Genomic DNA, 27048 nt, shown 5'->3' with positions numbered 1-27048 from the left:
CCATTCAAACGACAGTATTGCAGACCTTCAGAAGTGTGGGCCATGTTTCTCTGTCCTCTGTTTCTTACCCATTTAGGCGACTTCCCTGTTATAAAAATAGGTCCTTCACCTGTCAATCAGCGAATTCTCCTGACTGTGCCACACGTGGGCACTGTCGTTATCCCATATTTACAGGGGAGGAAACGGAGGCCCAGAGGTCAGAAGAGTCACCCAGAGCACCCCCCTGTGGCGTGGCAGAGCCCAGTTTGGCCCCGGCGGGTTGGTGGGCTCCCACCCCTGCGCTGTTCTCCCTCTGGAGTTAACCTCCGTCCTGTGTCCTGCAGGATCCGCCCATGCCTTCCTGGCCTTCTGACTCTCAGAGTTTTCAGTGCATCAAAATGAGGTTTTAGAGGTGGGGGCTGAATGTTCCTTGTCCTCAGACGCAGCCAGATAGGTTGGACCCCTGCAGCCAGCTCCCCATCCCGGACACTGTGCTCGCTCCGTCCTTTGCACTTGGAAGAGTACACATCTCCACGAGGAACACAGAATAAAAAGCCATCGAGGCACCTGCTCGCTCCGTCTTCCTCAGCGTCGGGCAAGCCGGGGACCTCCCCGCTCCCGGTTCCCCTTTGGCACTGAAACACTCCTTCTTGTCACCCTCTGTGAGTCCTGGGTCTCAGCTCTTAGGCTCACTTCCCTGATGCTCTGAAGGCTCACGCCACGCTTGCCTGTTTCCTTTTAGCGGATCATTGGACGCCATTAATATTTCACGTTTCATCTCTGCAGGATGCTCACCGCTCGTAGGGGCCTTTATCTCCCCGTGTGTCCTGTGTTCCTCCTGCGTGTTGGCTTTTCTTCCTCTTGCCCCTTACTTTTCCTGTTTCTTACATTCATTCAACAAATATCTTGTTGCTTGTCTAGGCCATGCTGGGCCCAGGGGACAGCAGTGAGCAGTGAGGTTTTAATTGATTGGCCATAGAGCACATGGACCTTTGCGTCCGTCCAAAGAAGTTTCAATCCCTTTTTGAAACCAGTGGGTACAGCTCAGATAAAATTCAGTATTAAGATCGGTGATAAAAGAGTCTCCTTAGGTCTCCCTTAGGTAGAGAACCAGCCTATGCTCTCTCCTGAAGGCTAATATGCTTTTCCCCATTATATCACGCTTTACCTAAATTAACTTGTTTTTTTTAAAACCTCAGTTAACCAGCCTTTCCAGGTGAATATTTTTTGGAATGAGTTCTTTTTCTTATATGATGTCAAACCCTCTCCCCGAAGGCAGATCTCAAGCTGGAGGTTTTCATAAGGAAAGCGAGCCACCGTCCCTCGGGACAGAATGTCCTGCTGCCTTCAGAAGTCAGTTAACGAGTTTGCCAGTGTCGCTTCTGTTGACATGGCTAATGTTATACGTGCCCTGCCGTAAATTGCTCTCATCTCTGAGAGGGTTCTCCAGACTCCTGGTTCTTACCTGTGGGCGGGCACAGGTCTGGCTCATCCTCTCTGGGATCCTGGGACGAGCTGACATTTGAGTGGGTTAAATAGTTGGCTGCCGGTGGGGCAGCCAAGAGCCCGCCCAGTGGCTCGCACCGCCGTCCTCCGCTTCCCGCGGAACCTGCCAGGGAGTGGCAGCCGACAGCCCCAATTCTGCATTTGGTTCTGACCAGGAGAAACGTTAATAACGGTCCTGACCTTTCCTGGGGGTGGGTGCACGGACAGGAGGAGATGGGGGCACAGGCTGATGGTCCTTCCATCGCTGTGGGTGTATTTTATAAATATAATGCCGGCGGGCTTGTAACCTCCTTGTGTTTCCAGCTAGCTAAAGGCAGCTTTGCACAGGGGAGTGCTTCCCGTTCGGGGGCTCGGTGTCGTGACCCCAGCTGCTGACGCAGAGCCAGCCAGAGTATGCATCACAGCATGAGGGTTTTCACCCCAGAGCCCGTGGGGGACCATCAGTGACACGGATTCATGTTGCCCACACACTGTGCCTTCTGCCCTTTCTCTGTGTGGCTGCTGTTTGTATTCTGAGCACAGTCTGGGCACACCATTCTGTTGCTCAGACACTGTGGGGTCCTTCCGTCGCTACAGGTGACATGTATTGACCCCTTCCTGGATGCCCCCCGCTGCCCGTTGAATAAGTTGCTTCTCCTTGGATCTTCTTTTGCCGTTTGTTTTATTTTTCCCTCTTGAAAACTCTGTTTTGTTTTATAGTTTGTCAAGTATGTGTCTGTCTTCCCCATTTCTTTCTAGGCTCCTTGAGACTGGGGATCACGTTTTCAATCTTTGGAAAAAAAACTAAAAAGAATGTTGGCTTTTTAGGCTCACCAGGGTAGGAACTGAGGGTCCAGCAGTAGCTGTGTGACTCGGGGTGTGTATTTTCACCTCTCTGAGCCTCAGTTTTCTAATCTGTGGAGTAGGCGTGATAGCATGTAGCTCATGGGTGTGGTGTAAGGATTGTCTGTGCGATCCCAGTGACTGTTCTTATACCAGCCCCCGCCCCCTGCACACTCTGTCTCTCTGAATTACTCCTCGACCAGCACGCAGGGCAGTGGACACAGTAGACAAGGGAGGTTTGTTCAAGGGGATGCTGAATCATCCTCTATCGAGGGCTAAGGGTCTGCTCCTTGGAGATGCGAGCAGGGAGTCCATGACTTGAGAAGCGTACCCTACTTCTCAGCTTCCATTTGGAAATGGCGCTCTTCCAGTACAGAGCCCCGCTCCTCCTGTTCCAGTGTCTCTGTGGGCAACGCCATGCGGAGTGAGGGAGAATGAGGATGTATGAAGCTGTGTCTTCTCCTGGGAGGTTCAGCCGCATCCGCGGTTGGGCAGGGAAGCCAGAGACGCTGGCATGGAGGAGGAACGTGCTTTTGGAGGGAGAGAGATTTCTCAGGGTGGGGGTGCCCCGAGGGGAGCACAGTGTTGGCTGTACTTCCTAAATGGGGTTAGAATTGCATCCTTCTGTCCTCCCTGTGACCTCAGGGATGGTCCGGTAGGCCTGACAGGGTCAGGGAGGCTCACAGGGGCACAGCTCTGGCCGCTGGGTAGTGCTTCCTGCACGGTCCCCCTGCCTGCACACGTGTCCTCCTTTGTTGGAATTAGACAGTCTAGCATTTGTTCACCTCGTGGCCTGCATGTCACCTGCCTGGTGGGCCTGGGAACTATAGGACTGGAGGCTCAGCAGCCACCCAGAGAGTTTGGGAAGGCTGCCTGGCTGACTTTCTAGAAAATTCGACGGCTGGATTTATGGAGGCTGCTGACTCCATTGTTTAGACATTCACCTCCAGTTTACCGAGCACCTGTTTTGTGCCAGGTGTGAAGTTAGACAGTGAAGCAAAAGGAAAGAGCATGAAGTTCCAGTCTTCCAGAAACTCAAGTTCAGAGAGGAGGAAAAAAAAGAAAGTTAAAATGTAAGAAGGAGGCAACATGTCCAACTTCCGAGGTGGACAGACCTGGATCGGACTCTGTGCCCCATGTCAGGGGAGCTGAGTGCCTCTGCCTCAGTGTCTTCAGCTGGAATTTGTGAAAATACCTACTTGACTGGTTTGGCAAGAGGAAGAGAAACAGCTTGGGCTGTGACGTACCCGGCCAGGACCTGGCGCTTTCTTGGTGCTCAGGAAGTGGGAGCAGTCGTTCATCGTTGTCGTCAGAAGACAGACTAGAAATCAGAGCTGTGGCCCCCCTGTTGTACGCGCCCAGCATGTGAGCGTCCCTTCTTCTCCTGGGACATTCATTCATCAGAACCCACCACTTCATTTCTCTTAATTGAGAAACAATTATCATAGGAATAATAAGCCCTCGGTTGGGACCTCCCTCTGTTCTTTCCCTGACCCAACTCCTAAGAATTGGCTTCAGAATGAATCCGGGTGAGTCTCAGGAAGCTGTTTTCACAAACCAGAGCCGCCCCGGTGTTCCCGCTGTGTGACTCTGGGTGTGTATTTCACCTGTCTGAGCCTCGGTTTTCTAATCTGTGGAATGGGCATGATAGCCCACCATCGGGTTCAGGAGGGACGCACCGAGATGCACAGAGCCCGTCTGCACCATCTGGAGCGTCTTGTCTTTCCGGTGAAACCCTGTTCCCCCCACATCCTGGAAAGCCAGCGCCTCTCTCCTGGGCATTTCAGTTCTGGGAGCTGTGCCATTTCTTGGAATCGCCCCGTACGTTCTCCTGGAATGACTTTCCCCATTCCGAGGCCTTGGAAATGGGGCTCTTCTTAGAGCTGAATGCCCTCTAGTTGACTGTCTTGCCTGTAAACAGGGATCTTGTCCTAAAATTCTCCTCTTCTGCCAAGAGTGAGCATAACCATGCGAGGAGCATGTCGGGCCTCTGGGACGCTTTTCTGGTGTGGCCACTCCATCAGCGTGCCGTGGTTCTCTTCGAGCACACAGACATGCTGTGTGCCCCGTGCTGCTGTCACCCTGCACCTGTCCCTGTCCCCTCTTGCAAGATGCTCAGTCCTGGGCAGGATTGCCTCCTCTTGGCTGGAGGTGGCCCCCTTTCCATGAGGAGCTGGCGCTTGCTTTCTTCGCGATGCCTCCTCTGCTGGTCCCTCCCTCACTCTCCACTGCCCGGGAGCAGGTTCAGTGTCCCCATCTCCGTGGAGGGACTGATTTTTCCAGAGGTGGTAAAATGTCATCTCCTCCCTTGTTACTTTGTTCCCCAAAGCCAGTTGGAGGGACGTGGCAGGGACTCCTGCCTGTTTTGTTAACATCTGTGCTTCCAGTACCTGGACCTAGGGCAGATACGTAGTTGGTACTCAGTAAATGTTTGTCGAATGAATGGATTTTACACTTACGGAGTTAAATTCATGGACACAGCGTTAATGTTGAATGGGGTAATATGGACTCTCCAGTGTCTAATTTACCTTTAAAAATTTGCCTTTTTTGAGAGGGCAGTGCTAGTGACGGGTGGACTTTTGGACTGTGACCTGGATTTTTCCTCTTCAAGTCCCGTGTTCTTTGGACTAATATTTTTAGGATGGATGGCAAGTGAGAACCTTCCAGAATGACCAGCTGTTTACGTAGTTTCTTGCGCCCATCTTCTGCCTGCTTTGTGATGTAATGGAAGAATTAGGGGTCCGGACCTGCAGTCTGGAGAAGAAACACGGTAAATCATGAAAGAGAAAGATGCAATTATAATTGTTTTTTTGAGTGATATTTTGTGGGTGTGTCTCTGCACCCCCCCATTGTCTTCTAATAGGACAAATAGAGATTGCACTACTGAGTTGCTTTTTTCTGTAACGTGTAGCTGAGGTCCTTGGTCCTTGCAGGGTGGGCTGTAACTTCTCCGGAGTGGAAAATCCTTTTCCTGTGTTGTATGTTCCCACGCACAGAACACCACAGTCTTAACAGACTTGGGGGCCGTCTGGGTGCTTCCCTGCAGCCCTGAGGCAGGACGCAGTCCAAGACAGAAGGAACGCTCACGCTCTTGCTAGGCGGCTTGCACTGAACATCGGATGCCAGTTTTTGAATTTCAGCGTCCAGAGTCACTGAGCGAAATGAGTGGCTTCCCCTTGTTCGGGCAGGGTGCGGGGGAGGAATGGAATCATTTGACAGTTCTCTAAAACATGAATTTAACAAGGGAATCTCACTGGAATCAAAGTCCAATGATAGCGATTAATCATTATCTTAACTTTTGTTGTGTGTTTGCTTTGGTGGTGGAGGCGGTGCTGTCTGGCCCCCAGGATATCTGCCTTCCATTCGGGGATCTGCCCTGGACTTTGTGGCTTACCTTTCCCCCAAGGATTGAGGTATTCCTGGCATCCCACAGCCCCGGCGGTGAGAAGGAGGAATCTGTGAGGCCGGGGAGACATCGCCCAGCCTCCCACCCTGAGAGCCACTGCTGGCAGCATCCTGGGCCCCTTCTGGCCCTGGCTGCCCGCTGCTCTGGGAAGACACGGGAGGAGCTGTGGGCACAGCTGGGAGGAATCGTGGGCTTCCTGTGTTTCTCTACGTTCTGTCCACTTGCAGTGGAACATTGTACGAACTGTCACAAGGTGCAGACCTTATCACAGGATGAATACTGGTGGGGTGGGACACCTCCTTGTTGCATAGTCCACAGGATTGATGGAGAAGCATATGTATTTGTACCAAAACCTAGTGTTTGTTAGGAAGTGGGGTCCATGTTTAGTGCATCTTAGGAAACGAGCATCCTCATCCAGGACCTTCCCAAGCCTGTCTTCCTGGGGTTACCCGGTGAGTCACCCGGAAGCCAGCCCCAGGGGTCCCCGCATCGCCCCCCAGCCTCTGTGGCCTGGAGATGTCCCAACTCCTAACTAGGTCCTGACACCCATCTCGTAGATGGAATATTTCTCTTCTTGGAGCGACCCTCGACTCCTCTCCACAGCTAGCCCCTGTCCCCACTGGCCGCCCGGGGTCCCACTCTGCATCAGCCCCCAGGAGCCCGTCCCTGTCCTGGACACCAGGAGTGGTGTCCACACTGTCCCTTCGGCCCCAGTCATGGAGGAAGCTGTGTGTGAGTGGGCTTGCCGGTGCCATGGGAGGGTGGCCTGGGCTGGAGGACTGCCAGACACATGACCATCATGGCATGCTGGCATGGCCGAGGGCGCCCTTGTCAGAGCAAGCACTTTGACCCTCCTGAAAGAAAGGGGATGGGCGTTCTCACTGGGGCGTTTTCCCCAGCAGCTGTGGGACCTTGACCCCATCGACCATCAGGTTATTTGTCTCGCTGTGAAATCGGTGTTATGGCACCTGTCCTTACTTTGCTGATTGAAGCGGTCAGCGATGTGAAATGGGGGGGGGCACGTGATAAGCGCTTGATAATTGCGGTCATTAGTGGTGATAACCACTAATTTGCATGTGGGCACACAGCTCAGATGTCAGGCCCCCAGCGAGTCCACCAGGTCACCGTGTGGCACACTGAATTCTTTGGGCCTCGCTTTGCCTAGCCGTGAAGTGTGAAGTTGGCACCTCTTAATCTCTGAGACCCTTCGGAGTTCTTCAGCTTTTCCGGGGGTAGCAGGGAGGTGTTCTGTGTTCGTGCTCGAGCTGTGTGACCACGGATCATTCAGGATCTTCCTGGACACCATCGTGGGGACTGAGGGCGGTGCTCCGTCCTGCCGGGCACAGGAGCAGGAAGACTGGTGCGCAGTGAGGCACTGGGGACACTGCAGCTTCTATGGTGCGAAGGACAGGGGGCAGGTGCGGGGAGACGGGCCGTGACGGCATAATGTTTTTTCACCGTTTGCTTTCAAGGTTTGAAAGAGCCCATGAACTTGAACATGTTGGCCACCCAGTCAGTCTTTCGAGTCCTTCCTGGCTGGCTGTGCGTGCACACTGGACGGTGGCTAATGAATCCGGGAGTGGTTCGGTCACACACCAGTTTCTGGTGTCAGGGTTTTGGAATTGTGGGATTCCTCTCTCCTTCCGAGAGGGACTTAGGATTTCAGCAACTCCTTCCTGTAATACAGACTTTTCTCCGTCCATGGCTAACCCGGGTGCCTTCAGGGAACATGCTTTGGGCCTGGGATTGGGCATGCGGGCTTGGGAGTTTGTATAGACCCGCTAAGTGCTGACCAGAGCCCAGCAGCTGCAAGAAGTATGGGCAGGGCTACTTTTCAAGGGCACATACGTGGTTGTAATGTAACACATACACACACGGATTCCTCCAGTTGTTGAAATAACCAGCTAGTTTGATTAGACATTGACCCTGTCAGTTGTGATTGTCTGGGGCAGGCGGGTGGTGCGGACAGCGCCATTTCCCACAAAGGTTGGACAGTGAAGTTTCTCTTGTAGACGCAGAGAGGTCAGGAGATGTGAGCGCACGGCCGAAGCTGTGTATGTATTTATAGGAATATGCCGGATGGATCCTTCTAGGGTTTCTGTTTCCTGCTTCACATCCTGCCTGCCTATAGTAACTCCTGCAATAAAGCTTTGTTGGATGTATTTTTTTAGACGACAGGATTTGAAAGTTGCCTTTGTATTTGGAGCTCTGGTCAGGTATCCGCGGTTAGGTTTTCTAAATATCTGTAACTATCACGAACACGAGTAGAGGTGCGCTCTAACGCCAGTCTAATGCCTGATTTTCTTCTGCTGCTTACTTAAGCCCAGCGGGACCGATTAAAAATTAAGTACTTGTGGCGGGACTCAGAGTAGAAGATTAATTGGTGTGCAAAAGGTGTGTCAGTAGAATGTTGAGCTCTGTCTGCACGGGGTTTAAATGGCTCAGAGGTTGACAAAGCTGGCTTGCTAAGTGAGGTGGCTTAGGTCTAAAACACCATTGCAGGCCGGACCTTTCATTCCTGGCCAGATGGAAACGTGTAAGAATGTTGACCTTTCCACATTCGGGACTTTCCGGCCATAGCACTGTATGTAACGTAAGCTCCCCTGTCCTCTCTGCGCTGACCCAGCCCTTCTGTACCCCAGATGTGTGGGCTTTCTTCCCACATGAAGCATCCTCGGAGACCAGCGGGTGTGTCCTGTGACGCTGTTTAATTCTGACATGACCTGCTTGGTTCCGTCACGTGCTGGAGCAGCCCAGAGAGCGCAGGCAGACGGTTCACTAGTTAGAGTACTAGTTCATTATAACGGACGCAGCTCAGGAATAGTCAGGTGGAAGAGACGTGTTGAGCGACATACGGGGAAGGCACTTGGGGCTTCTGTGCCGGGCACACTACCTTTCCAGAGCCTGGTGTTGACTTACCTAGAAGCCCTGCAAACCCTGTGGGTTAGCATTTCCTGTATAGGAGCTTCTCCACATAGGCAGGATGGCTGAAATCATTGGCCCTTGCTGATGAACTCGACCTCTGGCCCCTGGCCCCTCCCCTGAGGTCAGGGAGTGGGGCTGACCCTCCCAACCCTCTCTAGTCCCACTGTTGGTCCCCCTGGCAACCAGCCCCCATCCCGTGGTTATCTGGTGGCTTCCCCCAAAGTACCTGATTCATATAAACTCAGGTGTTGTTGAAATTGTATATGGGCGCCTGGGTGGCTCAGTCGGTGAAGCATCTGCCTTCAGCTCAGGTCATGATCCCAGGGTCGTGGGATCCAGTGCCCCTTCAGGTTCCCTGCTCGGCGGAGAGTCTGCTTCTCCCTCTCCCTCTGCCCCAGCCCCCTGCTTACTCACCCAGGCACTCTCGCGCTCTCTTTCTCTGTCAAATAAATTAAAAAAAAAAAAAAAGGCTTGTAATGAATAACAGAATGTTACAACACAAAAGGTGATGCTTTCACCTTTATGAAAGCTCTGCAGCTATTTCAGGAACCAAAAAAGACCAAATATTAGAACAAAAGATGCTCCCATTGCTCTTAGGGCTTAGGAAGTTATAAGGATATTAGGAGCAGTGTGGCAGGATCATAAAGAAGTCCAAGATATCTATGTCCTATTCTGTCCCAGCCTCACCAGTGCCATCAATTTTTTTCTTTTTTTCCTGCTCGTATGTAATAATCTGTCACTGTCTGGGGTTTTAGCATCTTGAGCAATACTGCCAGCCCGTCTCACTTAGGAGTCTCCCTTCTGTATGCAGATGGGAGGAAGCAGGCAGGCGGTGCATGGTGACAGGTGCTCACATGGTGTGGGAAGAATGGACAGTCCATACGTGCACGCTGAGCACTCGGGAAAGTAGTGTTTCTGTGAGGTGCCGAACGATTCAGCGTCAGTGCCCTCTTTCCTGCCCGGCTGGAGAGGACACCGCGTGGTGCTGCGGGCCCAGCAGTGTGCAGTGAGGAGGCCAGGTGGGGCTAGAAGTCGGAGCCTCGCCTCTAACCCGCGCTGTCCTCCATGCCCGTGGTCAGCCGGTGAGCGCCTGGCCTCCTTCTGGCCTGGCTTGTGGAGACGTTCACCCTGAATCATCGAGGAGCCAACGCGAGTTTGTTTCGCTGAGTTTAGATCTATTTTAGAAGTAAAGCAGCCTCCGTTTGCTTGTGACAGTGAAGCCAGAGGCACATGTGAGTTTGAGATCAGATGAGCTACCCAAATATTTGGGACCAAAGTCAGTCTCCAGTTTGGGCCTGGGTTATTTGAGGAAGCAGAGTACCTATTAATAACGTGATTTACAGCTGTGTTGTCTGACCTACATCTGTGCTGCGGGTCCAGCCGCATGACTCCGTGTGATGGGAAGTCGTTTTCCCTCCCCTTCGTGTGACTTCTGGGGGTGCAGCCTCGTGGGAAATAAGTTGGTATCAAGTCTGCACTGAATAGACACTCCGTCTTAACACCCGTTTCCAGAAGCATCTGCCTTGTTCGTGCCCCGTGTGTTTGCTTCTCCACAGAACGGCTCTCACAGGTGGGGGGTGATCGCGCAGGGAAGGCGAGCAGCGTCCCACACACCACGGGACACACAGGACGCAGGTCACTCCAAGTGTTTCTGCACGAACTGAGCATTACCTCAGCAGTGTCTTAGTGCCTTCCGTAATGTCATAGTGTAGTACTTTTTTTTCTTTAAGATTTTATTTATTTGAGAGAGAGGGCAGAGAGAGGCGAGAAGCAGGCTCCTCACTGAGCAGGTTGCCTGATACGGGACTCGATCCCAGGACCCTGGCTTCACCGACGGAGCCATCCAGGCGTCCCAGTATAGTAAGGTTTCAAAGAATGTGATGGAGAAGTGTCTTCCTTGGAATCAGTCCTTTAAGACCCCTGCTTGGAAGATTCCATTATTAGTCCTTACTGGAATTTAACAGAGTTTAGGGAAAATTAGGAAATCTAAGTGATTCTGTTGTATTTTAAAGATTTTATTTATGTGACAGAGGGAGAGAGAGAAAGAGAGAGAACAAGCAGGGAGAGCAGCAGGGAGAGGGAGAGGAAGAAGCAGACTCCCCACCGAGCAGGGAGCCCAATGCGGGACTTGATCCCAGGACCCTCGGATCATGACCTGAGCGGAAGGCAGGTGCTTAACCGACTGAACCACCCAGGCGCCCCTCCCCCCAAGTGATCTATTATCTAAACAGATGAAATACTAATTGAGCCACAGAAATTTGAAAGTTTGTTCCAGAGAAGGATTTTTCTTCCCCAGAGAAGGGTATTTTAGATTCTTTACAAGGTTTTGGTTTTGCTCTAAGAGCTGTGGAAAATACGCAGGTTTGGTCCCTGGCGGTACGGTGGTCGGATTCGATTTGTGGAGGTTACAGGCTGCTAGTTAGCTGAGTGACCTGGCTTCGTCTAACACCTGCACAACTAAATGTATTCGTAGCGAGGAGTTTTATAAATAACCCACCTCGGAAGGGAGGGAAAGCGTGTTGAGGACGCACATTGTATTTACCCTCTGGGGTCTTTATCCTTTACCGTCCTACTGACTCCGAGTCATATCAGGATTACGTCACATTCCCGGAAGCATGGTGGCCTGACTGCGGAGAGGGGTGGCCCCAGCGGGAGTGACCTGGCCGGCCCCGAGAAGGAGCAGAAGGGCAGGACGGAAGACACCATGGGCTGCCTTTGCGCGCACCGCCAGGACCTTCTGTAAGGAAAAGATAACAGTCCAGTGAAAACTCCCCTGAGGGGTCAACACGTTGCATGTTCTCAGAAGAAATCTGTCAGGGAGCCTGTTTCCCAGGGAGGAGGGAGTGGAAGCAGTGGCCAGTGTATTCTAATAGCTGGGTTTTCTCCTGATTTTGAGGACGTATAAACGGCAGCTGGGTGAAACCCCACGGGGCCCGTGGTGCTCCTTGGCCGGCCTGCTCGTGGCACCCAGCCCCAGCTGGGCCTGACCCGAGGCCACCTCGGGAACTGCCGTGAGCTCTGGGCTTCACTGACTCTTGAATGGTCCATAAAGGGAGAAGTATTGGGCTGTTCACGGGACAAGTTAGGGCAGTATGGGCTTAATTGTGTTACAGAGCTCAAATCGGGCAACTATTATGTGGCAGCTAAATAGGAGTGTAAGACACATGCTAGAACTTTCCTGAAGCCCCAGACTTAAGCACTGCAGTGTGACTTGTACTTGTTCTCAAAGGTGAATACCCCAAGGTCTCAATTAAATGTACAGCTAAAGTCTCCTATGTGGTGGCTGGCCCTCTTCTCTTTGTCCCTGTCGAGTGTTGCTTCCTCAGTTTACAGTTGAGGACAGGAGACGAGGACAAGGGTTTGTACGTACTTCTCCCTCCAGGGGTCCGGATTTTCTGAGAGCCCCACTCGTTCCACCCGTCCCTGCCCCCGAACTCTGAACAAGACTAAGGCCTGCTGACTCTGGGGATAGATTAATTATTGTGAGAGATAATTATTGATCACATGGTAATTATGAATTATTAATTCAGCACTTTTGTCCTTTTAGTATCTGGTCACAGGATTAATTTTGACTCTTCATAACCCAAGTTGAGGCAACATCTTTCCTCATCCCACACAGCCCCCGAGAAATCAGGGCCCTGCTCTTAGGTTTCCAGTTGGGATGTGGGTCCGTGTCCACACCTCCCACCCTGTCCACTCTGCTCAGACAACTCTCACTGGTCTTGGTTCCTGCCATTTCAAAAGCATTGGATCCTCTCTTGTTGGTCTGTCTGTCCATCCTCCTTAGGACCCAGTGGGATCCATCTAAGGCCTACTGTGTATAATGTCCTGTGTCCAGGCCTTCCTCAGACCCCCCGCCCTAGCACCGTTGCCTGGAGGGTCAAGAAGCTGGGGGTCTGTGGCTTTTCTGCCTCTATCTTCCCACAGCTGTTCTCCACCCACACACCCCCAGCCGACCGCACGCCCTCCCTGGCTGTAGCCACGGGGCCGCCTGCACCCCCAGACCCTCTGCCCCTTTGGTGTCCATGCCAGCCATCCTTCCTCAGGCAGGTTTTTGTCACTGTTTTGCTTTTCTCTCTCTTCTTGTGCCCTTTTGCCTAATGAGACGGGGAAGCTGAAGCACAGGCATCCAGGACGTGTGTGCGGATTGGGAGAGGCAGGGAGGGCAAGTTCCGGAAAGGTCTGCGAGCTCGTGCATTGAGCACATACCTGGTGAGGTCGAAATTGTGTCTGCAAAGATTGTTTTCAGATTCGAGGTTCGCTGCTTCACGCTTGGGTGTGGTGGTGGGCGAGGTGCCCCATCCGTGCAGGTCCGTTGCTCGGCTGTAAACCAGTTAGTGGTCCCTGGTTTATACTGTGTGGTAAGGTGTCAGTGAAACAGATGTACTGAGTAACATCTGCCTCACGCTTACCACATGCCAGGCTCTGTTACGGAGCAGGGTAATGACCAGCTTCCTCCTGCCACCCCCCTGCGGGTCACTGCACCGCGAACCCTGTGTCGGGGTTGTGGGGTGACAAGTAGAAAGCTGAGCCTCGTGTCCTGGGTGTGGAGCCCATAGTAGGAGTGGGGCCAGGGTGGGCAAGTTCCCAGCCGGTGACCCTCTGCTCTGCCTTCCTGCCGGTAGGGGCTTGGGCCCCTGGCTTGGCGAGGGTTGCTTTTCCTGGGCCCCAACCCCGTTGTGCTGAGTGGGGGTCACTCATAGGAGCAGGTGGGCCTGTGGGTGAGCTGACTTGCCCAGCGCTCCAGTACGGTGGGTCTCATTCACGTTTGCCATGTTGTGAAAAGTGACAGAGCTGAAAATGCATAGAAGGGGAGCAGTGCTGTTGGGTTGCAGTGGGTTACAAGTGAGAGAAAGTAATTCAGAGTGGCTTCAGCATGCAATTGTGGGGACTATGCCTTACAGAGCTCCTAGCCAGAGTGTGGCCTGGCCTTAGGAGGGTTGCAAACCGAGCCATGCTGGGCTGCTTAGAGCCTGGCTGCCATCTCCAGGCTCTGTCTCTGCCTCCTGCCCCAGCTGCTCCCACATCTCCCAGTGGTGTATAGTCAGGGTTCTACCGAGAAACAGAACCAATGGAACATGCATTTTTAGGTATATGGAGGGGGGTATTGCAAGGAACTGGCTCATGTGATTGTGGAGATGCATTTCCAAAATCTGCAGGGTGGCCAGCAGGCTGGGGGCCTGGGGAAGAGTCACAGTTCAAGTCTGGAGGCAGAATTCTTCCCTCCTCAGGGGCTGTAGCCTTTTTCTCTTAAAGACCTTAAACTGATTGGACAAGGCCCACCCACATTATGGAGGGTGCGATCTGTCTTACTCAGAGTCTCCTGATTTAAATGTTACTCTCATCTAAATACTTCACAGAGGGGTGCCTGGGTGGTGCAGTCAGTGAAGCTTCTGACTTAGTTTCGGCTCAGGTCATGATCTCAGGGTCTTGAAATCAAGCCCCACATCTAGCTCTGTGCTCAGCAGGGAGTCTGTTTGACTCTCCCTGCCCCTCCCCGCCGTGTGCTCGCTTTCTCTGTCTCAAAAAAAAAAAAAAAAAACTTCAGAGAAACATCTAGAATCATGTTTGACCAAATATCCGCATCCCAGCCAAGCTGACATGTCAGAGTTCCCAGCACAGCCTCTAGGGCACATCTCCTCCTGTTTTCTCTGGTCCCTCTGGCATTCTGTGTGCTGTCTCCATGTCTGTGTCAGGCCTTCTTCACGAAGACCAGGCTTCCCTGGCTCTCAGGCCAGTCGAGGGCAGAGGAGGGCCCCTGGAGGTCGCCAGGTTCACGCTCCCTCAGCCACTACTCATGAGCCCGTCCACGTGGCTTGGTCCTCCTGGAGCCCTGAGCAGGCCGGGGCCCCTGTCCGTGTCGGGCGCCATGCTGTTCCTGTGTCTCTGTCTTTCACTTCTAGAATTTCGGGGAAGGGAGCTGTCCCGATTCATCTAGTTAGGGCTCAGCGTCCTCCCGGGGTCTGGCCAGCGGAGGCCAGAGCAGTGGGGTCATGCTGTGCGGCCCTGGCTATGTGTGGCCCATTCACGCCGAGGGCGCATGAGCTAGGCAGGGGCTCCAAAGCTGTGTCCTGTCTGTGCAGACCGTGGAAATGCGGCTGGACTGTAGTTATCGAGTTCCCTGTAGAACATCAACAAATACTGAGAAACGCACTACGTACACTTCCTTATGGGATGTACACTCTCAGTTATGCTCCCCGGCCTTCACCGAGTCATGCAAACGGTTGAGTTTGGGGACCTGATCCCTAAGATGCCCGTGTGGCTGTCACTCCTCGCTGCTGCTAAAGTTCTGTTCTGTTCTGTTTTCTCGCTGTTGCCTCTCACGCCCAGAGGATGACGTAGATCTGGAAGCCCTGGTGAACGATGTGAACGCGTCGCTGGAGAGTTTGTACCCGGCCTGTAGCATGCAGTCGGAGACGGTGCCCCTGCTCCAGAACGGCCAGCACACCCGCAGCCAGCCGCCACCCTCAGGAACAAGGTCCCTGCAGGCGCAGCGTTCCCAGCCTGTGCACATCCTCGCCGTCAGGTGGGACCTGGGGCCTTGAGGGTCTCGTCTCCGAGGGCAGATACACGACCATGCTCTCTGCTCATCTGGTCATTTTCTCCGTCCAGCTCGGCCCCATGAGCTTGGACTTGGTATCAGGTTCAGTTCTGACAACGTCCACTGAGCCCCTGCTCAGTGCCAGGGGAGGGATATCATCATAAGAGAATGCTCTGGAAATAATGAAGGAATGACCAAGTGGTCTACTGAGGGCTCTAGGGCCTTACTGCCCAGACTCCCCCAGGGATTCACTGGAGGAGGAGACACAGCCTCTGGAAGTTCCGGGGCTGGCGGGAGGGGCTTCAGGGAAGCGGAGGAGGGTTCCTTGCAGGTGGCATATCTCTGATTTGGGTGTCGAGGGGTGAGTAGGAGCTGGGGGGAGTGGTGGGAAAAGAGACCTCGTGAGCAGAAGAGGTGATCACCATTGTCGCAAGTGGCAAAATTTCCGTCCTTTTCATGGCGGAATGATACTCCATTGTGCGTATATCCATTCATCCGCTGATGGGCGACACGGACAGCATGCTAAGTAACTAAGCTGGCCACAGAAGGACAGGTGCCACATGATTGCACGTAGGGGATGCATGTAAGGTAGTCAGACTCCTAGAAGCAGGAGTGGGAATGGTGGAGGCCAGGGGCTGAGGGGCGGGGGTCGGGAGATAGGCGACAAGTGTCGTTTCTACAAGATGAGCAAATCCTAGGGATCTCCCGCAGCACAGAGCCCACATGTCCCAATAGGTGGTGTAGACCGAGAACCTTGCTGAGAGGGATGAGCTTCAAGGATCACAACAGAGAGTGGGGAGGGGCTGTTGGCAGGTTGTGGGTATGTCTGGCAAGCGAGACTGGTGATGGGTCATACATGTGCGAATGTCACACCCTGTCATACACATTCCTGCGTGTCGATCACACCTCATGGAAGGGGTAAACAAAAGATCCCGATGGGGCCACATCCCGAAGGCCTTTGTGAGCCATTGGAGGGGAGACACGGAGAAGAATTGCAAGAGGCTAGTGAGGACATTGGGTTTGGGTTTTGGCAGATGGTTCTGGCAGCCTGGTGTCGGAGTGGGGGTTGCGGGCAGGGCATGGACGACTTGGAGGCTGTTTCAGGGACCAGCCTAGAGACCGTGGTATTCTGACCCGATAAAGAGGGGGGCAGACAGGAGTTGTCTGCACCTGAATTTTGAAGGGGGAGGGATGGAGAGTTGAGTGTGCCTCTGCCCTGTCTCGAGTACCCAGGAGGTGAGCGGACAGGTGCTGAAGGCATCATGGGCCTTCTTGGGGGAGAGGTTTGTGAAATCAAGCTGAGAAGCTCTCCAAGGCTGCTGCCCGGTCCCTGGAGGTTTTCAGGTGAGGCTGAGGGGGAGAGGAGGGGGCAAGGGACTGAGGCCTCCCTGCCTCCCTGGCCTTTCTAATGCGAGGCTCGTGGTGCCCTCCGTTTTGGGCCTCGGTCAGGCTGGGGTGCCCGTGGCTGCTCCTTCCTCAGCACAGCATCTTCTGGGGAATGTTGCTTCCTTTCCTTGAGGTGAGGGGGGGTGGGGTCCTCTCTGCTTCCAGAAACTTCTGTGAGGCTCTTTCTGGTCTGACATCCCTGGCATTGTGCAGACAGGTAACCCTCTTGCCCAAGGTAGCCTGCTCTGTCTCGGGACAGCAGAGTAGGCACAGAGCTGTCTGCAGGGTGGTTGGCTGCCTCTTGGCTCCTGGCCCTTCCCTCCCTCCCCCTCCTGGTGTTTACGTCCTACTCTGCTTTCTGGAGCATCACCCCTGTGTTCTTGGCCCCTGCGGAGCTCAGTCTGGAAGGAGACGCTCTTTTCTCCCGGGTGTTTCCCTGGGTCTGGGGTCTGTCAGTCATGTGTTCATGGAAGCCTTGAGTGGGAGGCCCCGGGAAGATGGGGTCACAGCGGCCATACCCGTAGTGGAGTCAGGGCAGAGGATGGACCAGAAGGCCTGGGCTGGTGAGTTGCCTGGAGCCCTTGAGCCTAAAGTTTGGGCCAGCTTTAGCCCTGTGCCCTGGGGCTGCCTGTACTAAGTCCCACGGAGGGTGCATGGGGCAGGCATGCACCACAGGGCAGCAGACACTCTCCCTGCTGCAGAGGGGACGTTGGGCCTCAGGCCTCGCCTCTTCTCCCTTCTCTCACATAAGTAGTATTTTTTCTTACCTTCAAGTGCATTTAAAGAATGGGGTGACTGATATCGGATACCCAAAGATTGATTTTGTAAGTGAGCACTTCCCGTGTGTGCTGAGCACTTCCTAAGTATAGTCTGTTGAATCCTCATTTGTTAGCTGGTACGACGGCCACCGTGGCCCTTGAGGTGGGTGGTGTGGTGGCTCTCAATGCCCAGGTGACAAAACTGAGGCCCTGGGGGTAGTGACAGGCCCACACCTGGTGAGTGGGAAGTCTGGATGCTAACCTGGCCTGAAGGGCCCCGAGGAGCCCAAGACCCACTGGGCCTGGTACTATGTATGAGACCCATGGAGTGGAGTGTGGAGTGCCAGCAGAGACAGGTGCAGAGCAGAAGCTGGGGAAGGCAGAGGAGGCTTCCTGGAAGAGACTACCACTGGGCCTTCCGATCCTGAGGGAGCGGGCTGCAGGGACAGCAGAGGGCAGCAGGCGTGTTCCAGCCAGGCAGATTGCAGAGCATGGGCCTGCCATTCTCCTCCCCAACCCTGACCTCCGACATCCCTGTGTCTTCGTTGCCTTTTCATGTCTCGGTTTGTGATTGTGGAGGGATGCAGCCTCCAAACGGGGCCTGTCCCCAGCTCCGTGTAATGACCCTTAGTTTTGCTTCGGACAGTACTTGTGAACTGCTATAACGTCGACGTGGGACTCTTTTTTTCCTTTTGAGTTTTACGAGTAATTTATTGACGTAAAACCCACATAACATAAAATTAACCACTTACAGTGTACAATTGAGGCATTTTTAATACTCTCCCGGGGTAATAGTCCCACCACCTCCACCCAGTTCCAGAAGTTTCCCACCCCCCCCCCAGAGGAAAACCCACTACCCATTCCACAGTGTCTCCACACGGCCGCTTCCCATGGCCCCTGGCAGCCACCCAGCTGTGTGTCTGTGGCTGTGGCTTTACCTGTTCTGGCTGTATCAGCGGAAGGGAATCCTTGTTCACTTAACATAACGTCTGTTTTTTTTTTAAATAAGGACTTAGTTTTGAAAGATGAGTTTTAGGTTCATTGCACACTTGAGAGAAATTTCGGAGCATTTCCCACACTCCCCGTGCACACATGCATGGCCTGCTGCACTATCCACACCCCCCACCAGGTAGTACGTTTGGTACGGTTGCCGAGCCTGCATGGATGTGGTCGGCACCCAGAGCCTGCTGTTGGTGTCGAACCCACGCTATGGGTGTGGACAAATGCGTAATGACACGAATCCATCCTTACACTAGGACCTCAGAACGTTGGCATCTTGTGCTTCGGGGTAGACACTGGCTAGTGGTCTGGGGCTGGAATGTACTGACAGCAGGCCTGGCCGCATCTCCCGCTCTCTGGCCCTGTGGGACAAGGGACGCTTTGCCACGACAGAGGCTGGTATGGGAAGAGTGGGCTTTCTTAATAGCTCACATTCGCTTTCTGTGTATGTGTTGAGCCGCTAGAGAAGAGCCATCCCACACCATGGCACGGACCTCCTTCCTGCCGTGGGAGCAGGCGTGCCGTGGGTGGGCACGTCCTGGTCCCCGGGGAATGGCCGGGCAGGCCCCGGCAGCGTCAGAATGAGTCGGTAAACAGAGAACCTATAAAGTGATCATGGCGTATTTTTCTAGTGGCTAAACTCCCAAGAAAGCAGATGGATCCTTCATGTAGTTGAACTGTCGAAGGAGTTCAGAAATTCTTGGAAGACATGGCCAATGCTAGGGCTTCTGAGGCGTAGTGTCAGCAGGGACCGGGAACGCTGAGCGCCGGCTCAGGCTGCACTCCCTTCCTGCGGGTGGACGTCCAGACACTGGGCCGCCGCGGTGCCCTCCGCTCCCAGGAGAGCCTGGCAGTGTGGGCGGGAAGCCACCAGCACAGCCCTGGGGACAGGAAGCAGAGGGGCGCTTTGCAGTTGGCTCTGCTTTGACTTTGAACTTCCTTCTTCTGCTGTTTTCATAATTGCATGGGATTCATCTCACCATGTGTGTTTGGCTTAGTTGTAGGACAAGTGGGCTTTGCATTCTTGGGAGGAAGTGCCCGAGAGTGGGCAGCGTGGTGCACGCTCTGTGCTGTGAAGTGGGGTGCTGCGGGCTGCTTCTGGGCAGACGCAAACACGGGCTCTTGTGCTCTGGGGAGGGTAGCAGCATGGAGCACTGAGTGCGCACTCAGGATCAGCAGCCTTGTTACATAAACAGGCACATGCGTTCCACAAGGCAGATGAGGACACATGAAGCCTCTTCCAGGGCCTGATGTGTTTGGAGAAGTGTTCACTTCAAGGGCATTGGGAATAGTGATTCTCCTGGAAATGCTCTTACTCACAAAACCTCTTCACACGTCGGTGTTCATCAACGAAACCGATGAGGTGTTTGGACAGAACGCCTGGAACAGGCCCTGTGTGGAGCATTGTTTGTGATGTGAGCGCCCTCAGATGTTTAATGAGTGAGGGAACCTGGACCCTTGGAGTCTGAGAATGGCAGCTTTCAAAGAAACAAAACAAAAGAAAACAAAACACCAAGACATCGTCCTGGTACCATACACATAACATGAAACCGAGCATCTCAGCTGTGGAGTGAACCGGTGCCTAGTGTCTCATATACAGTGTGTGTGTGTCTCTGGGATTGCTCATCTCGTGGAAGTGAAACTACCCCTGAGCAGAAGCTCCCCGCTCCCCTCGCCCCGGTCCCCAGCAGTGTCCATTGTCCTAGCTAGGAGCTCAGCGATCCCAGGTGCCTCACAGAGGTGGAATCATACATGTGCTTTAGTGTCTGGCTTATGTCACCTAGCACCGTGTCCTCAAGCGTCACCCCGGCTGTAGCATGTGTCAGAATTCCCTTCCTCGGGTGGCCGAATCGTGTCCCCTTGTGTGGATGGACCACATTTGTGTGTCTGTTCACGCATCCATGCACACTTGGGTTTGACTGTTGTGACAAGTCCTGCTGTGACCCTGGGAACCAGGTACCAGTTTGAGCCCCTCTTTAGTTTTTGGGGGCACATCCCCAGACGTGGGATTGCTGGATGGCGTCGGGGGGCGACAGCAAACTTTTAATGAGCGGTTGTGTCTCTCCTCCCAGACGCCTGCAGGAGGAAGACCAGCAGCTCCGAACCTCGTCTCTGCCGGCCATCCCCAACCCTTTCCCCGAGCTCTGCGGCCCCGGGAGCCCACCGGTGCTGGCGCGGGGCTCCTTACCTCCAAGCCAGGCAGCTGCGAAGCAGGTGAGCACGCACCCCTGGTTTGAGCTCCAGGCCGCCTGGCTGTGGGGTCAGGACGGACGCGCTGGCTCCTTCCTTTGGGGTGAAGGGAGGGAAGTGTGGGATCTTTTCTCTTTCTACTGTCCTTTAACTTTATAAAACTTTTTGATTTATTGGCCAGAATTCCATTTAAATCAGGGATGTTATCAATGTGTTTCAGAAAGCGTCTCATAAAAATGATAAAAAATAACAATTTGGTGCTTAAAGATGAGTGTTCGTTCTCCAACAAAACTCCTCCCACCCCATGGTCTCCACAGGCAGGGATCTCTGGGTGGACGAGGTGTTGCTCGGGCACCTGAACTTCCGCACATGAAGACTTTCCATGGGGTATTCCTGGTCTGGAATAGGATCTGTGCAAGGCAGAAAAACTTGACCCAGAAGACAGCAGCCACCTGTTTAAACTAAGAGTTTCTCCCTTAAAAGGAGGACTGTAGCGGGATATTGTAGAGCCGTTGTCCTCCGGGAGGAAACTGGGCCTCAGAGAGTGTCGGAAACTTAGCCAAGCTCCAGTCGTCAGTAGTCAGCTCGTCAGAGAAACAGGCTGGCGGCTCCGTCCCTCCAGGCTGGCGTGGCCGGGGCCACGGTGGGTCGCAGGCTGGGCAGGGAGACCCAGTCATGCCGCGGTGTGGGCGGGGGTGGCATAAATATGATGATGATGCCAGGAACATCTTCTGACGTTCATGGAGTGGTCTCTAGAGTTCAGTCACCGTTCTATGAAGTTTCCATGTTTTATTTATTTATTTGTTCATTTATTCCTCAAAACACCCCGAAGAGTTAAGGTACACATGTCGTCTCTGTTCCCCATTTGGGAAGCTGAAGCCCAGCTGTAAGTGGTGGGGCCCGGCGGGACCCCAGAGTGAGCGGCGGGCTGGCAGACCTGACATTAGGATCCAGAGTCTCTGATTTCAGCCATTAAACTAGTGTTTTCTGGGATCCTGATGGTCTTTATTGTCAACAAGTGTGTTTCAGAACCTTCTTCGCCTTTTCTACTGGAATCCCTCTCTTCTGTTCCCTCTGTACTTTGCTGTCCTCAAGTGTGACAGGCCACCGTTCCCTTTCCTCTGCACCTGCACCCCCACCCCGCGCCCTGCCCTCTGACCTTCAGGAGGGAGGCCCGGCCTCTCGCCCTGTCAGCCCCTGAGCTGGGCTGCTCCCATTCTGACCTCATGCCCCCGGGGCAGGCTGCGTGGTCCGCCATCCACACTCAGAAGGTGAGGTAAGCGTCCCTGTCCGGCGCCAGCCCTGGCTGCATACGGCTCTTTGTCACATGCCTGTGGGATGGCTGCCTCCCTAGTGACCTTCTGCTTCAAATAAGGGTCTAGACAGGCTGTCTGTGGATTGGTCACTGAGCTTCTTTACAGCCATACCCATCCTAAAATAAGACCAGGAAAATTTTATCTGGCTCTCGCCGTGGTTGGCAGGAAAGCGGGCCTCCACCCCCACGGACTGTCCAAGTCTGTAAGCAGAATCCGGAAACTCAGGAATTTTGCCTCTGTTTTGCTTGGGATCAGAGTGTCTGTGCTGGCGTCTGCCTTCCCGTGGCCACGGCGGGCGCAGGAAGGATGCCTCGCGCTGGGCTGTGCTGGTGCAGAGCGTACGGTCCTCGTCTGACAGGTGTTGCCCCATCAGAGGGTGCCGCTCCTCCATGCCTGGCTCTGACCTCTGATCTTGGGAGCCGTGTGTCCTTGGTGCTGCTGTCCATGGCTGCCGCCCAGCCTGTGATGGCGTGGCTGCCGATGGACCCTTCTCCCCATTTCCCTGCTGTCCTTTCTCCTTTCACGCCAAGTCCGCGAGAGCAGCTGGATCCGTGTCCAGGCAGGTTCTCCCGAGCTGGTAAACTGTGCTCTGTGGAGGCCCTCACGACGCCTCATTCACTGGACAGCATGCGGTTGGCGTGGGAAAAGAAGAAAGCCTCTTACCTCTCTGGAAGGAAGCTCGCTCTGGACAGCAAGGCCCTCAGAAGAAGCCTCTTTCTGTCCACGAGTCCAAAGGGGTGGCAGGAGCAGAGGGAGGCCTGACCAGCCATGCGCAGGGACCCCGTTCCTGCCTGAGACACTGCGTGCCCTACCGTGTGCTTCCCAGACCCCCTCACAGACAGGCCAGCAGCCTTCCTTCCAGATCCCTGGGTGTCCTTCGGTGACCCTTGTTGGCGGCTGCCGTGGTGTCTGTGCACACCAGCTCCGGGGAGCTGTGGCCTTGATGCGGGCTGGGTGCTGGCTGCTGCACAGGCCTCCTGCTCAGCGTGGTGCACCACCTCCCCCCAGGAGGACACCCATGTGGCAGTCCGGCGTGGCTTCTCTGTGGACGTGTGAGCTGCAGGCTGGCCGTCGGGAAGGATCGGGAACCCCCAGTGGCCGCCCCACATCCTCCCCCCAGGGCATCCACAGGGTGCAGATGCCCCTGGTCAGGCTGGGGAAGTTCTCCCACGCCGACCACCCCATGGCCTGTCCTTGCCTGAGCCAGCCCGAGTCTGCACAGCTGGAGCGATGTTGTGGGCTGCGTGTGTGCGCCCCCCGAGAGTTCACATGGCAGCCCCACCCCGACAGAGATGGTGTAGGAGGTGGGGCCTTCAGCAGGTTTAGATGAGATGGTAGAGTGGGGCCCCCACGTGGGATCAGTGCCCTGAAGGGAGGAAGGAGCAGTGCTGCTCTCTGCAGTGGGTGGGCGTCCAGGAGTCAGGAAGGGGCTCTCGGCAGAACCCGACCCTGCCAGCACCCTGATCTCAGACTCTCGGCCTCCGGAGCTGTGAGCAGCATCTGCTGTTTGAGCCCCCACCTGTGGTGCTGCATTATGGGCCTGAGCTCATGGAGAACAGAGAGTAGCATCCTGGCTCCCTGCACCAGAAGCTTTAACCATGTGAAAGTGAGTGGCCCCTGCCTGGGTTCGAAATCACCGAGTGGACAGGAGCCGCTGACAGCCCACCGGTCCTTTCTGCCAGGCTCTGCTTCCCTGTCACCTAGATCTGGGGTCCTGACTCCGCTGCCCCCTTGTCCGTCCCCTGGGTCTCATCATAAAGGGGTGGAGCTATGGTGCCCCCCACCCCCCCCGCCCCCGCCCCCNTGCCCCCCACGCCCCCGCCATGCTCCCAGAGAAGCAGCACCGGACTGGTGACCCAGTCCCACCCTGGTTCCATACCAGCCTGGCTCTGTGGCACCTGCCCTGAACCTGCTCCCAGACTGGACCAGCATGAGCCTGGGGGAAAACTGTTGAGTCTGCAGCCTGGCAGGTGGACCCTGATAGAAGTCGCTGGGAATGTCATGCACGCCTGCAGCCCATGAACCCAGTGTACCTCCGAAGCCCAGTGACAGCATCATCTGTGCTTCCTGTGGGGTCTCCCAGGTTTGCGGGGGTTTCAGTCTTGTGAGGAGTTCCAGGGGTTGCCTTAGACTCAGGCTTCTCAGGTGTTCTTATTTTATTTTGTTACATGAATTTGAAAGCAACAGCATTTGGTTGGTTTGTTAATATTTTAGATTATATTTATTTGAGCTAGAGGGAGGGGAAGAGAGAGAAAGTGTGAGCACAGAGGGATGAGTGAGAAGCAGACTCCCCGCTGAGCAGGGAGCCCGACACAGGACTCGATCCCAGGACCCCAGGATCATGACCTGAGCTGAAGGCAGACACTTCACCGACTGGGCCACGTGGGCACTCCTGCTTGTTAATATTTTAATTTAGAGTCTGCTTATTGGCATTGAGCTTTGTGGCTTTGCCAGTAATGAGAGCACATGCGGACCTCTGTATCTGTGTGCGGTGATACACAGGCGGGAAGCATGGTTTGTGTTGGGAGAAACACCCCCTCTGCCCCGTGAGAGTCTTGACCCGGTGGCTGCCGGAGTCTTCCCGGCTTCTTACAAACCGATGACTGACTCATACCTGAAGGTACAGCTTCGGTGAAGGACATCATTCTGTCGTTTATGGAATGACAAGGAACTTATCTGAGTGACTTAATGAAGTTGTTTAATGACCTCTCATCACTTGGTTACCAGAAATGGAGATGCCTGTGAACTTCTTTGAGTGATAACATTCTTTCCCCTAGAGGGTCATGAAATTAAATTAGTATCAGAGAGTGAATTTTTGTGGTAAAAATCAACAAGGTATTTTTAAGTGCTTTGTGACTTATTTGGAAAAGACAGGCCGTCACATGGGTCAGGGCGATTGTTAGACACAGATCATGAGCCGTGAGACCGAGCTGCAGGCCTGAGTCTCATCCTGTGGTCTAGACAGTGTCTTCGAGCGTCTCTGGCAACGCTCCCTTTGCTCTCAGTGCCACGTGGACCCACAGAATGTTGGTCCTTCTTTGTGTCTTGCTAAGCTCTGGAATATTTCTTCCAGTCACGACTACCGTGTGTCTGTGTATTTATCTGATGTGCCTTTATCTGCAGCGTGCATTTATCTGACGACAACAGTGAGTTAGTCCACGTAAGCAGAGTTCCTGTCGCCTCCTGCCCCCCTGATGATAGCCATCACAGAGAACAGTGTCTCTAGCAAGGAGGCTCTGGAACCATCCGGTGTGCCGGCCTTGGGGTGGGGGCTGCCGTGCGCCCGGGACAGAGGAGGCCACTGGAGAGGCCACCCGGTGCCCAGGAAGCACCAGGAGGCAGGCTGGACCCTGCAGCTGGGCCCCCATCACACAGCACCACCCACAGCTGCTGGCATTTGTGGGCTCCTCCCCCAAGTTGGGGCTTCGTGCTTCACGTGCTTTGGCAGGTGCCTTTGGCTACGAGAAACCCGGGGCCCGAGTGGCTTCTGTTGTGAGACGTTTACTCTGTCATAACAGCTGGTCTAGAGGCAGGGAGACAGCTGCCACAGACAACCTTGTTATGTGTCAAGGAACGTTTGGCTTCTCTTGCAACCCTGACTGGCTAGGTCAGGCTCGTGCACGCACCCAGAAAGCACCATGCACACACTGGTGCCTGAGCCAGGGGTCTGGCGTTTTTAAGTGGTAGAGGGAGAAACTGAGGCACTGTACTGACCCAGCAGGATGGAGTGCGTTGGGCCCTGGAGCAGGAAGCAGGCACCATGATTGAGCAGAGGAAGCTGGCTGGGGAGGCAGAGGTGTGGAGAGGTGGAGAATGGGAGAAGGGAGGGGGGAGGTAGAATTGGGGAGGGGGAGAGGGAGGGGAGGGGGCAGGAGAGCAGTGCAGAGGAGTGCTGGTTGGGAAAAGAACAAGGATGCTCATAGAAATGTCTCTATATCCGAATTTAAGTCAAGCTTTAGTAGCTTGATGGAAACTTCTGGGAGGCCTTGTCAAGGATGGCCTTCCTCGCAGTCAGTAAAGGTTTCCATGGAGCTGCCTGGTGACTTGTTCCTGCAGGTTTTTCCATATGTTATTCAAACACAATTAATCGCACATTTAGCCCCATTTCTAATGGCATGAATATTGTCTCCGCTCCAATCCACTCTTCTCTTCTTTGCTTACTTTTAAAAATTAATTTTCTGGAACTGAATTAATTGCCCTGCATAGGGTTCTGCACGTTGCTAATGATCAAAAGTGGGCCTCCTGAGGCTTTAACTACCCTTTAATGAATGTGCTCCTGCATTAGACCGTCTTTGGCAAGAAAAACGAGCCTCCGTGGCCAAGTGCAGTTAACTTCGTGGAATGCGCCTGTGTGGACACGCCTTGCCTCCTGTTTCTCCCACTGGGGCCCGGCGTCATCCTGGAGCCCAGTGCCTTCTCGTCAGCCTCCACCTCGGAGGCCTCACCCCGCGCTGTGCGAACCCTCTATTCCTTAGCACCTCCAAAACGTGCCCACGTCACCTTTCTGGTGCCTTTAGGGATCAGAATGCATTGGAACCCGGGCCACGGTGACGCGTCACCGGAGTGCTGGGGTCCTCGTGGGGCACCGAGTGGGGTGAACAGTGCACTTTGGACACTCAGGACAGTTGTACGCTCGTCCTGAGACCAGAGCCCAGGAGAGCAGGCTCGGACCCCCAGTGGGACAGAGAAGACACTGGTGTCCGATGACAGTCACTTTACCAGCACGAGAGTCTGCCTGTACACATCAGCTCATCCCTGTCGTTCTCGAAGGTGAAGCCGTCGTTACTCAGTGTCCCTCAAACTGGTTTCCCGTGGCGCCTGGGGGGTCAGTCGGTTAAGCATCTGCCTTTGGCTCAGGTCTTGATCCCGGTTGGGGCATCCTGCTCAGCAGGGAGCCTGCTTCTGCCTCTCCCTCTGCTCCTCCCCCAGCTTGTACTTGCTCACTTTCTCAAATACAATCTTTAAAAAAACAAAAAAAAAATTGGTTTCCCTTTCTGTCCTGCCTTCGCTCCCTGTTTTTTCCTGAGGGAGGCACAGGTGGCTGTCACTACGGCCGGGCTCCACCCCTGTCCCCCACCCGAGCCCCGCCCCTCCTCTTGAATAGGGGGACATCACCGGCTTTCTGGCTCTTTCCTTTGCCCATCCACCTCCAGTCAGTCCTGTGGCTTCCCTGGAAAATTTCCTAGAGAGGGAATATAAACTGACTTTGTTGGTTTTTAA

At 54.2% G+C, this 27048-nt stretch overlaps 1 protein-coding gene across 5 annotated transcripts in view; it reads left to right on the top strand.

The window, feature by feature from the left end:
- GRB10 (growth factor receptor bound protein 10) overlaps positions 1–27048 on the top strand; it is a 171975-nt gene that overhangs the window by 86830 nt on the left and 58097 nt on the right. For 4 of the 5 annotated variants that reach the window (XM_019797968.2, XM_019797971.2, XM_034665549.1 and 1 more), the window contains 2 exons: positions 14969–15164; positions 20395–20536. In XM_019797968.2, the coding sequence (XP_019653527.1) occupies positions 14969–15164; positions 20395–20536 (338 nt within the window). Of the gene's footprint in view, positions 1–5016; positions 5078–14968; positions 15165–20394; positions 20537–27048 lie in introns of those variants that run through there. The other variant, XM_034665547.1, reaches the window with a different exon arrangement.

Source organism: Ailuropoda melanoleuca, chromosome 1 (assembly GCF_002007445.2).
Source record: "Ailuropoda melanoleuca isolate Jingjing chromosome 1, ASM200744v2, whole genome shotgun sequence".
NCBI classification, from domain to species: domain Eukaryota; kingdom Metazoa; phylum Chordata; class Mammalia; order Carnivora; family Ursidae; genus Ailuropoda; species Ailuropoda melanoleuca.
Note: the sequence above shows the minus strand (reverse complement) of the source record. Positions and strands in the feature narration are given on the sequence as shown.